At 42.0% G+C, this 10,836-nt stretch overlaps 1 protein-coding gene and 1 non-coding gene across 2 annotated transcripts in view; one reads left to right on the forward strand and one right to left on the reverse strand.

Annotated features, from left to right (window-relative positions):
- Positions 1 to 315: 315 nt before the first annotated feature.
- trnak-uuu (transfer RNA lysine (anticodon UUU)) lies at positions 316 to 388 on the reverse strand. Its single transcript has one exon. It is a non-coding gene; the product is annotated as a tRNA-Lys (tRNA).
- Positions 389 to 596: 208 nt separating this feature from the next.
- Positions 597 to 10,836, forward strand: part of LOC143138692 (NACHT, LRR and PYD domains-containing protein 3-like) — a 139,438-nt gene continuing 129,198 nt past the window's right edge. Inside the window, exons 1-4 of the mRNA XM_076299111.1 lie at positions 597 to 673; positions 1,316 to 1,390; positions 2,595 to 2,870; positions 2,976 to 4,514. Of these exons, the coding sequence (XP_076155226.1) occupies positions 597 to 673; positions 1,316 to 1,390; positions 2,595 to 2,870; positions 2,976 to 4,514 (1,967 nt within the window). The remainder of the gene's footprint in view (positions 674 to 1,315; positions 1,391 to 2,594; positions 2,871 to 2,975; positions 4,515 to 10,836) is intronic.

Genomic DNA, 10,836 nt, shown 5'->3' on the forward strand with positions numbered 1-10,836 from the left:
TGTTTTGCATGCAACACACATTGTTGATGACGCATCCTTGGTTTGGTTCTAAACTGGTGGAAATGCAATACCCATTGTTGATGACGCATCCTTGGTTCGGTTCTAAACTGGGTTCTGGTTCGGTTCTAAACTGGGTTCTGGTTCAGTTCTAAACTGGTGGAAATGTGGGCTGGTTCACTAGATAGCACCAAGCTTCAAAGAGTTCTGAACGGAACCGGCTCAAGAACTGGTTCGCTGTTGGTGGAAAAATGCCCATAGATACAGATAGATAGATAGATACTTTATTGATCCCCAAGGGGAAATTCAAGAAGAAATCGCCTGAACAGGGACTTGAACCCTGGACCCTCAGATTAAAAGTCTGATGCTCTACCAACTGAGCTATCCAGGCTTAAACACAACAGAACACTGTATCAACTTTTATTTCAGTGTGTGTGTGTGTGTGTGTGTGTGTGTGTGTGTGTGTGTGTGTGTGTGTGTGTGTGTGTGTGTGTGTGTGTGTGTGTGTGTGTGTGTGTGTGTGTGTGTGTGTGTGTGTGTGTGTGTGTGTGTGTGTGTGTGTGTGTGTGTGTGTGTGTGTGTGTGTGTTTCCAGACGTGATGGACTCTGATCCAGATGGGAAGAAGAAGAGGAGCAGAGACTCCAAAGTGGGCATGTCTTTATCTGACTCTGACAGGTCAGTCTTTATGGAGGACAAAACGTGCACACATGCACAACATACTTGAGCTGATTATTACATTCATATACTGTACTATACCGCTAACCACTGTGTGTGTGTGTGTGTGTGTGTGTGTGTGTGTATTGATTAGTGGGGTCTTTCTCATGGTTCGAATTACGGGGGGTATTGGTGGGGTCCGGCCCCCCTAGATGAGACATGGACCCTCCCAAAAGGGATGAAAATAATAGTTTGGGGGGTACTGAAAAAATATAGTAAAATGTAATGCTATCCAATATTGCATGTAATTAAATGCAGAATTACCATACCAAGAATTCAGGATATAATCTAATGAAATACGATTTTCAAACCCTCACCCCCATTGGGCTGTACCATTTCTCTGGTACGTTCAGACTGTGTCCTTTGCTATTATATAATACTGACGAATTAAAACAAATGCACAGTGTAGGCTGCAAAAGCCTGATATACGAATGGGTTTTACGCACAGGGCGCACCTTGAAACAGTGTTTACCCAAATTCAACCCTTTCATAACGTGTAAGGTATATTGTGCTAGCTAGTATGATTAGTTTCTTTTAACTTGTCGGCCAGCCAGCCACGGTCTTATGACCTATATTTCGAAGGGAAATTGACTCTGTTAACAGTGTCCAGCAGGGGGTGTCAGGCACAGAGTCCAAGAACAAAGACAAGACGCAGAGGGACTCTGATACAGAACACAGGTGAGGTCATGGATCAGGACATTCTGTCAGGCAGTCCCCAAAACCCTCTACAAAACACCTCTGCTTGGTCAGATTTAATTATGTTTATCTCAGAATCCCACTAGAACTACTGTAGGGATGGGCCCGATATCGATACTGATACTGGCATTGGCGACACTGGGCCCATATACTCATACTCGTACCCAAAAATAATCACCAATACCACCCACCGATACCACTTATTTACACCGTTTCCCCTAAATCAGCCTGCTCAGGCATAAGTCGCCTACAAAACAAACTCTGTGGAGTTTCCATTTCAGTATGATACATCTAATTTGCATAGTGTTTTGTTAGCTTACATTTTGTAAATTTTACTGAGAAATATGTCACACTTTCCTGCCTCAACTCCAGACTGTAACATTAGTCGGATCATTATATGCTCCAAGACCGAAGTCAGCACCCAATTCACTTCAAGTGTAGGTCATGAGCAACAGGCAGATGCAAGACATATTGTGCGAGAAATCACTGTTTTATTCAATGGCCAATAGCGTAAACTATGCATAAGTCTCCTTCACGGACTCTGCTTTGGCAGCAATCAGTAAACGCACTCTGCGGCAGTAGCAGCATTATCTCTCTTTTCCTCTCTCGCTGAGTAGCACATACTTGCTCTCACTCGACCTTCGCACTAAGTGTGGAGGCTTGTTTTAGACAAAATTGTTTGTTTATTTTTGGTTTGAAATATCCTGCTATTATATCTTTAATTTGTTACTCATTATTATTTATATTTATTTTAGGCTTATTGTAACAACCATGAAACACGTTCCAATTCATCGCAATTTTATGCTAGTTATTTTGTGGTCAAATATATCAATATCGATACTGTGTATCGACAAGTACACAAATGTAAAGACTCGTATTCGGTTTGAAAAAAAACGGTATCGGTTCATCCCTATTTTCCTCTGGTTTGATTTAGAAGTGGCTCTTCTGAACGGTGCATTCATTGTCACTGTAACTTAATGACATTTATTCTGTTTGTTGTATATATACAGTAAAGGAACCCCTGTGTCTTAATACGAGCATATGAGTTAAATAAACTCTGTCTGCCAGCCCCCTGCAAACCATTATCATATACATTCTGAATGTAGTTGGACTGTTCAATATTATAATGATGTTTAGTTAACATTCTCTACTTAAAGGCATATTTGTGATTCTGTCATTGATCCAGATGGACACCAGAGGAGGCAGAGGTCCATGAGAAATTCAGATCCACATTGAAGAGCAAGTTTCAGCATCTGGTTGAGGGAGTACCTAATCAGGGGGAAGCCAGACTACTCCAAGAGATCTACACAGATCTCTACATCACACAGGGAGGAGGAGGGGTCAATGATGAACATGAGGTCAGACAGATAGAGATAGCATCCTGGAGAGAAGCAACCCGAGGCAGACCAATCAAATGCAGTAATATCTTTAAACCCTTATTGGACGATGAACAATCTGATGAGTCTGATACATCTGATGAGTTTGATGATACATCTGATGATACATCTGATGAGTCTGATGATACATCTGATGAATATGATGAAGCGTCTGATAAATCTGATCACAGACAAAACAAACCCATCAGAACAGTGCTAACAAAGGGAGTGGCTGGCATTGGGAAAACAGTCTCTGTGCAGAAGTTCATCCTGGACTGGACTGAAGGAGAAACCAATCAGGATGTCCACTTCATATTTCCTCTTCCTTTCCGAGAGCTGAACCTGATGAAGGACAAACAACTCAGTCTGGTGGAACTTATTCAACACTTTTTTCCAGAAATGAAAGATTCAAAAATCTTCACCAGCTCAAAGCACAGAGTCATGTTCATCTTTGATGGTCTGGATGAGTGTAGACTTCCTCTAGATTTCCGTTCCAAGCTGAAATGTTGTGATGTGACAGAACCAGCCTCAGTGGACGTGCTGCTGACAAACCTCATCAAGCGGAATCTGCTTCCCTCTGCTCTACTCTGGATCACCACCCGGCCAGCAGCAGCCAGTCAGATCCCTCCTGAGTGTGTGGACCAGTTGACAGAAATAAGGGGATTTGATGACCCACAGAAAAAGGAATACTTCAGGAAGAGAATCAGTGATGAGAACCTGGCCAACAGAACCATCACACACATAAAGTCATCCAGGAGCCTCTACATCATGTGCCACATTCCGGTCTTCTGCTGGATTTCAGCCACTGTGGTAGAGAGAACATCATTTGAATCAGAAAAAGTAGAAATGCCAAGAACTCTCACTCAAATGTACACTCACTTCCTGATCATTCAGACAAGCATAAAAAATGCCAAGTACACAGAGAGAAAAGAGACAGATGAAGAGATAATTTTCAAACTGGGGAAACTGGCTTTCCAACAGCTGGAGAAGGGCAATCTGATCTTCTATGAGGAAGACCTCAGAGAATGTGCCATTGATGTCACAGAAGCATCAGTGTACTCAGGAGTGTGTACTCAGATCTTCAGAGAGGAGTCTGGGCTGTACCAGGGCAAGGTGTTCAGCTTTGTGCATCTGAGCATTCAAGAGTTTCTTGCAGCTTTATATGTCTTCCTCTGCTTCAAAAATATAAAGAGAAGCATGACTGACCAACAGCAAACCTCTCAGCTCTCTGCCCTATTCAGAGCTGCAACACTGCAGGACCTACACAAGACTGCAGTGGACATGGCCTTACAGAGTGAGAATGGACACCTGGACCTTTTCCTCCGCTTCCTTTTGGGCCTGTCACTGGAGTCCAATCAGAATCTCTTAATGCACCTACTGCCACAGACAATAAGTCAACCACAGAGCTCAGAGCAAACAGTCCAGCATATCAAACAGAAGATCAGAGATCAAAGTAATTCAGGCAGAAGTATCAACCTGTTCTACTGTCTGAATGAGCTGAATCACCATGCTGTAGTGGAGGTGATTGACAGGAGCTCAGGAACTCTGTCTGTAGACACACTCATACCAGGAGAGTGGAAGACTAAGAGATTTGAGTTTAAGATTCCAGAGGAGCAGCTGGATGAGATTGACCTGCAGAAGTACATAAAGACACCAGAGACTGATCAGACTGAACTCCTCAGTCCAGATGAAGTTCTTCAGAGGCTGGTTCCAGTGGTCACATCAGCACTGTAAGTAAACCTGTAATCTGGGACATTGTGTGTGCAGCACACCCTAAGATCAGACAATGACAATTCAATTCAATTCAAAAAACTTTATTTATCCCCGAGGGGCAATTTTCTCTATGCAGGCATACTGTAGTGACATCAGGGATGCAAACGGCGCGCCTTTTGGCGGATGCCGCCTTTTTCACGGCTGTCTGGGGGACTTGTGTGAATCGTGCAGATCCGATGACTTTTTCTTTTTTGGGGGGGGGGGTTGAAGTGTCTGATTATAATTTCATCAAAGTTAAGTCTGTTTTAAAATGACTAAATAAACACATAGCCTACCGTTACAGCCCATGAAACATAGGAAGTGTAAGACAACACTAAATCAAAAAGTTGCGCACGTAAAAATCCCATTGGCTGCGCACCATTATCTGACTGCTAAGGGGCTGCACTTCACTGCAAGGATTTAACGTTACATCCATCAGTCCGGGATCCAGTAATTTTGTGTCGCACCTGGTCTTTTTTGCAAGAAAAGTAAGGTTAACCATATTTGATGTCTTCTAATCAAATTTCTACCATTTGCATTGTGTAATGGTTAGGTTGTCCTAATGTGTCAGTCTTTACAATAATTATGCCAGGTTAGTGCTAGGTAGCACACTAGCGCTACATTTTACATGACTAGCAAAAATACAGTTGGATTTTTTTTTTAACCTTGTTTGTTGCGTCAGTCAGTTTAGTAGTATTCCGGACAGACTAGCAATATTTTATCCTGTAGCCTAATATTTTAGTAGCAGCCTAACGTTATATCCAACTCTACCCCCTTTCCAATGTGTAGCCTAATGGTAACATACTTGTGCTAGTTTTAGGGCTAGCAGCTTGTTGACGTCTAGTAGCCTAATGAGCCGCTGGTCTAGGCTTTTTCGCAAATGCAACCCGAAGTGACAAGTGACGAACTGACTTATTTTCAATGACACCTACCACATAAGGGCGAGAAATTGATGTGTGGGCTTATCCTAACAGACAGACCGCACTACTGTGTTGATACATTTTAACTGTACATTTTCGTGCAGAAGAGCGTTATTTTGGGGCGCATTGAGAAAGGGGGCAGAGTGAAGTGAACTATTTTGCACTCTGTTATGATACTGTCAGGTCTAGGGTAACACTATGGCTAATATATGCAACTTTTCATTTGCAGAATGAGAGAATTTGATGAGAGTGAGGCACTAACAGTTAAGAAAGTGGATGAGGGTTGTAAAACAAAGTAAAACTGGTCTTGGTTACAGCAGGGATGGATTACTGCACGGGCCTACCGGGGTCAGGGGGCCCTGAAGCCCAAGCCTTTGCATGGAATCATTGCCTCAATATCAACACATCAGAATGTAGGCTATGAATATGATTGAATTTAGTATTGGCCATCCCCAAAATGCACCAGAATACAGGAAATCACATCAGAAAAATTTAAAATGTTCTGGGGGAGGACCCCCAAACCCCCCCTCCCACATATACGGCAATAAGTGGGGGGCCCTTAATACATCTGGGCCCAGGGGCCCGAAAGTTTATAATCCGCCCATGGGTTACACGTTGAAACGGAGATTGAGGTCAAGACAGCCAAACACAAATTCAAAATGTCAGACTTTTAAAAAAAAAAATTGAAAAAAAGGGACATGCTAAATTTTCCAGCGTTGTCTCAGTATTCTTTACTTTTAAGAATTTCCAAGGAACTGGGACAGTGTATTTTCATATAAAGAACATTTTTGTGTGAATAGGGTGAGCCCTGGATGGCAGAGGTGGTGGCAAAATGTATATGCCATGCCAGCCAGCAGCCAGACCAATGCCTTAGCTGAATTACTGAAGCTAAGCAGGTGTGGGCCTGGTTAGTACTTGGATGGGAGACCTCCTTGGAAAACTAGGTTGCTGCTGGAAGTGGTGTTGGTGGGTGGCCAGTAGGTGGCACTCTTCCCTCTGGCCAAAAATGATCGATCCCAATGCCCCAGTGCTGTGACGGGGACACTGCACTGTAGGAGATGCCGTCCTTCCAATGAGACGTTAAACCGAGGTCCTGACTCACTTTGGTCATTAAAGATCCCATGGCACTTATCGCTAAGAGTAGGGGGTTCCCCGGTGTCCTGGCTAAATTCCCAACCTGGCTCATTCAATCTGGCCCCCTAATCATCCCCCACTCTAATTGGCTCATTCACTCCCTCACTCTCCACCTCAAGCTGGTGTGTGGTGAGCGTTCTGGCGCATAATGGCTGCCGTGCATCACCCAGGTGGGTGCTACACATTGGTGGTGGTTACTAGTGAGGTCCCCCCATCCATGTGTTGTAAAGCGACCTTGGGTACCATGAAAGGCGCTATATAAGTCGAAGGTATTATTATTATTATTTCCTGCGGGGGCGTTGGCTTCGACAATGTCACTCCTTTTTGACCATACCTCTGTTTGCATCCCTGGACATATAGGACATAACACAACATATAAGACAGGACAAAAGAAATGAACAGGACAGACAAAGAAAGAACAGGACAGACAGGAGTATAAGGGGGGGGGGGGTTAGTCCCAGGAGATGGAGGAGGAGGGGGCTTGGATTCAAGTTCAAAAGGCGAATAGCCTCAAAAGTAAAGGTGGCCTTCCTCCTGTTAGTCCTAGCCAGAGGACAGCTAAAATATCCTGTCTTCCCAAATGTCACTTTAGTAATGAGCTTAGAGCTATTTTTTAGTTTAAATTTAGTTTTGTTTGTGATGTTTGGTGTTGAGATTTGCAACAGTAAAGATAATGCAAGTGTCAAAATCTAGTAGATTCTTAAATCCATGAAACAGTGAGGTGAGAAAGCAGATTTTATTCAGTGGTTTTGTTCTCCATTAAGCTAGTCTGATCTCCACTCTCCAAAGACTTTATCACATCATCAGTAGTATCACCAACAAAAAATCAATACAGGAAAGCTTGCATTTCTGTGGCTTTTTCTTAGTGAACATGTAGATCACTAGGGCTGAATGATTTGCGATAATATCTCGATATGATCAAATTTTATAACCGCAAATACTGCGATTACACTCTGATCACGGATTGGCCTCTGCGCGTGCAATATGTGACATCACCAAAGCCCTTATCAGCGTGACTATAGTTGCCTCCTTAAGTGTAGTAGAGAGAGCTACTTTTGTTGAAAATGAATCTCTTCATTATGTGTAAAACTGTATCAGTTTTCTGACGCTGCATGTAGGCTACAACAAATATACTAGCCTTCTGTGATTAAAATAGTAATATGTTATTCATATCAATTCAAGTATCACCTAATGTCATCATAACAAGGGCCTGGCTTCCAGGACAGAACATTTATGTTTAAGAAGACACAAAGGGGCTTCGGCACTCAGGAGACTTCAGATAGTTCCTTGGAGAGGCACTCTGAGGTTGAAAAATTATTCAGGGCATATTGGCTTTCATCAAGGCATATGGCCGTATCACGTAGGCCCATGTGCTTTTTACCAGTTCTTGACATGTTAAATTAAAGGGCCCTATCATGACAGTCAAAAGCGCATTTTCACTCGTCAAAAGCTTATTCAAATTTAGTAGGATGTCCAGTCCACATTGGGAGTGTTTTCATTATCAAACGTTGAACGCATTCTCTATCCTCTATTTCTCTATTATTTGAACTCATTGGCAAAGTGAAATTAACTTCACCATGGTGTCAGTCAACGACAAGACCATTATATGCAGTTATTTTCACTATTGACTGACAATGGGTTACCATCGAAAACATAGGCTGGAAAAAGCAACACTTAATATTAACCCTAATATTGCTTAAATGACTGAATAAAACTTTTATCTAGACTTTTATCCTGCAGAGGAGTTGCTTATATCTCGTGACAGTGCGTCTTCAGCTGTGCTCCATACGTGTCTCTCGCCTCTCCCCTAATCACTTTTAACCGTCATTACCAATTTGCAAATGATGGTGAATAACTATTCATCATGAGATGTATAGTATTTCGTAATATCTTTATTCTAATTATGTTTCCCATTGTAATCGTGCAATTTGTAATGCTTTGCATGGACGTGCGCTGGTGTGCCATCATGAATGATAGAAGGATGGTGCGTGCACCTGCCAATATGACTGTTGACAATGCGCTCTTAAAATAACATATAAACAACTCGCCATAGACTTCTGACCAGGTGTACAATAGCGACTTTTAGACAGTGCGCTAAGCCACAACCTAAGTTGTTTATTGCCACACCCCTGGGCGCATTGTTTCAAAATTAAACGTGCAAAATAAGGAATTAAACTTTGCGCCGGGTGGAAAATGAGTTTTATGCCATGCGCCAGGGTGCAAAATACAGTCCAAAGGCTCTTTTAATAACGTTTCAACATCAGAGTGCCTCTGCAATTTCTTTTTCAGTTTATGTTTAATTTAGGGTGTCTAATATTGTCTTGGTCATACTATAGAATGTTGTGTTGCTGTCTTTGTTGAATAATACAGTTTAATAATAATCCAATATTAAATGGTAAAAACAATCACAAAATCGTTCAGCCCTATAGAGCACCCACCCACCTATAATATGTCTGACACTCACAGAGTAGAAAAAAAACAGAGCCTACATGTATAACAAAAAAAATATCAAGTCATGGAGACTTGTAGCCCTGAATAAATATTGCATTCGATTTTAATTTAGTTGTTTTAACAATTGGATAGATTGATGTATAAAAAAATGCGCCTGTTGTTAAAGGGAATGTGAGATGGCGCTCTGATTGGTTTATTGCACGTTACGCCCAACCCACACCCATGAGTAATGTAGCTACTTCATACCACCCCATTTTAGATTTGCGTCAGGCACAACAGTCATTTATCCTGTCTGTAAAATAGCAACAGCGCCCAAGATCAGCATCAGCATCAAGAACAATGCCTTGCATTTCAGATTGTTAAAATAGAGCGCTCTGTGTGCAAAACATGTGAGGAGTTAGTGGAAAAGTTTTTTCCACAGCTTTTCACAAAAGTGCTGAGAGTTAAACAAGGTTGGATATTTCTGTGATTTGCTAAAAAAAGAATATTTACTTGTTTTTCAATCTATGGCCTATGGCTCTGGATACAGTTTGATAGTTTTTGATTACACTAAGTTAGTGTGCTTAGTAAACTTGTAATATCTACAGTATGTTGAACAGTATGTTGTCCAAGTCAGCTACTGCCAAAGATCCAATCCAATTCTGTGGGAAGCACTGTAATCCATAATGTGTATCTGTGTGTGTGTGTCTGTGTGTGTGTTTGTGCATTTTATTGACTCTGACATTGAATGTTTGCAAAATCTCGATGTAAATGAAAAAAGTCTATTCCATCACTCAAAAGGGCCAAGGAGAAGAAGTATGCACCTTTATTGTTACTAATTACATAGAAAACATTATGAATTGCATCCACACATCTGTAGCGTATAACTGAGACTGTTTAAACGACAAGCCTTGCTCCCTCACCATTGTCTTAAAGTGACAGGCACTCAATTAGACCTACACACCACCAAGACAGTCTTAAAGTGACAGGAACTCATTTAGACCTACACACCACCAAGACAGTTTTAAAGTGACAGGCACTCAATTAGACCTACACCAAGGCAACATATTGACTATGACAATGTATTGAGCTGTGCTGCAATAGTGTCAGCTGCCACATCAAAGTTAAAAGGAGCTGAACCTGGGTTACAATAAGCTTCATGATGCAGGAGTTCAGCATCTCTCAGAGCTCCTCAAGAATCCCCACTGCAAACTGGAGAAACTAGAGTGAGTCTGAACACACAACAACAGATCTGAACACACAACAACAGATCTGAACACACAATAACAAGTCTGAACACACAACAACAGATCTGAACACACAACAACAAGTCTGAACACACAACAACAGATCTGTGTGTGTGAGGACAACACAGTGTTCCAATTAGTGACTCTCTCTCTCACACACACACACACACACACGTATAAACTCCACTGACTGTTGATTGCTGAAGTATGGTGTATATGTGTGTATTTGAATGATGATGATGGAATTCAGTATGGAGGAAACAGTGTGTGTGTGGGGGGGGCACTTTTGATTGTTGGTGTATGGTGTGTATGTGCATATGTCAGTGGTGTCTTGTGATTAATGCAGTATGAAGGAATCAGTGTGTGTCACATTGGCAAGCGGCAAGCACAGTTCAGCATCTCTCAGAGCTCCTCAAGAATCCCCAATGCAAACTGGAGACACTAGAGTGAGTCTGAACACACAACAACAGATCTGTGTGGGGAGAACCCAGGGATGAGTGAGTGCTTGTGTGTGTCATGACCCTTGATATCTGTGTTTTTGTGTGTGTGTGTTTACCTCACATTATGTG

The sequence above is a fragment of the Alosa pseudoharengus genome, unplaced genomic scaffold, assembly GCF_046254945.1.
Source record: "Alosa pseudoharengus isolate Yale_2024_CS ecotype anadromous, Long Island Sound unplaced genomic scaffold, YU_APseudo_1.1 YU_APseudo_1.1_scf_21, whole genome shotgun sequence".
Classification (NCBI taxonomy): Eukaryota; Metazoa; Chordata; class Actinopteri; order Clupeiformes; family Clupeidae; genus Alosa; species Alosa pseudoharengus.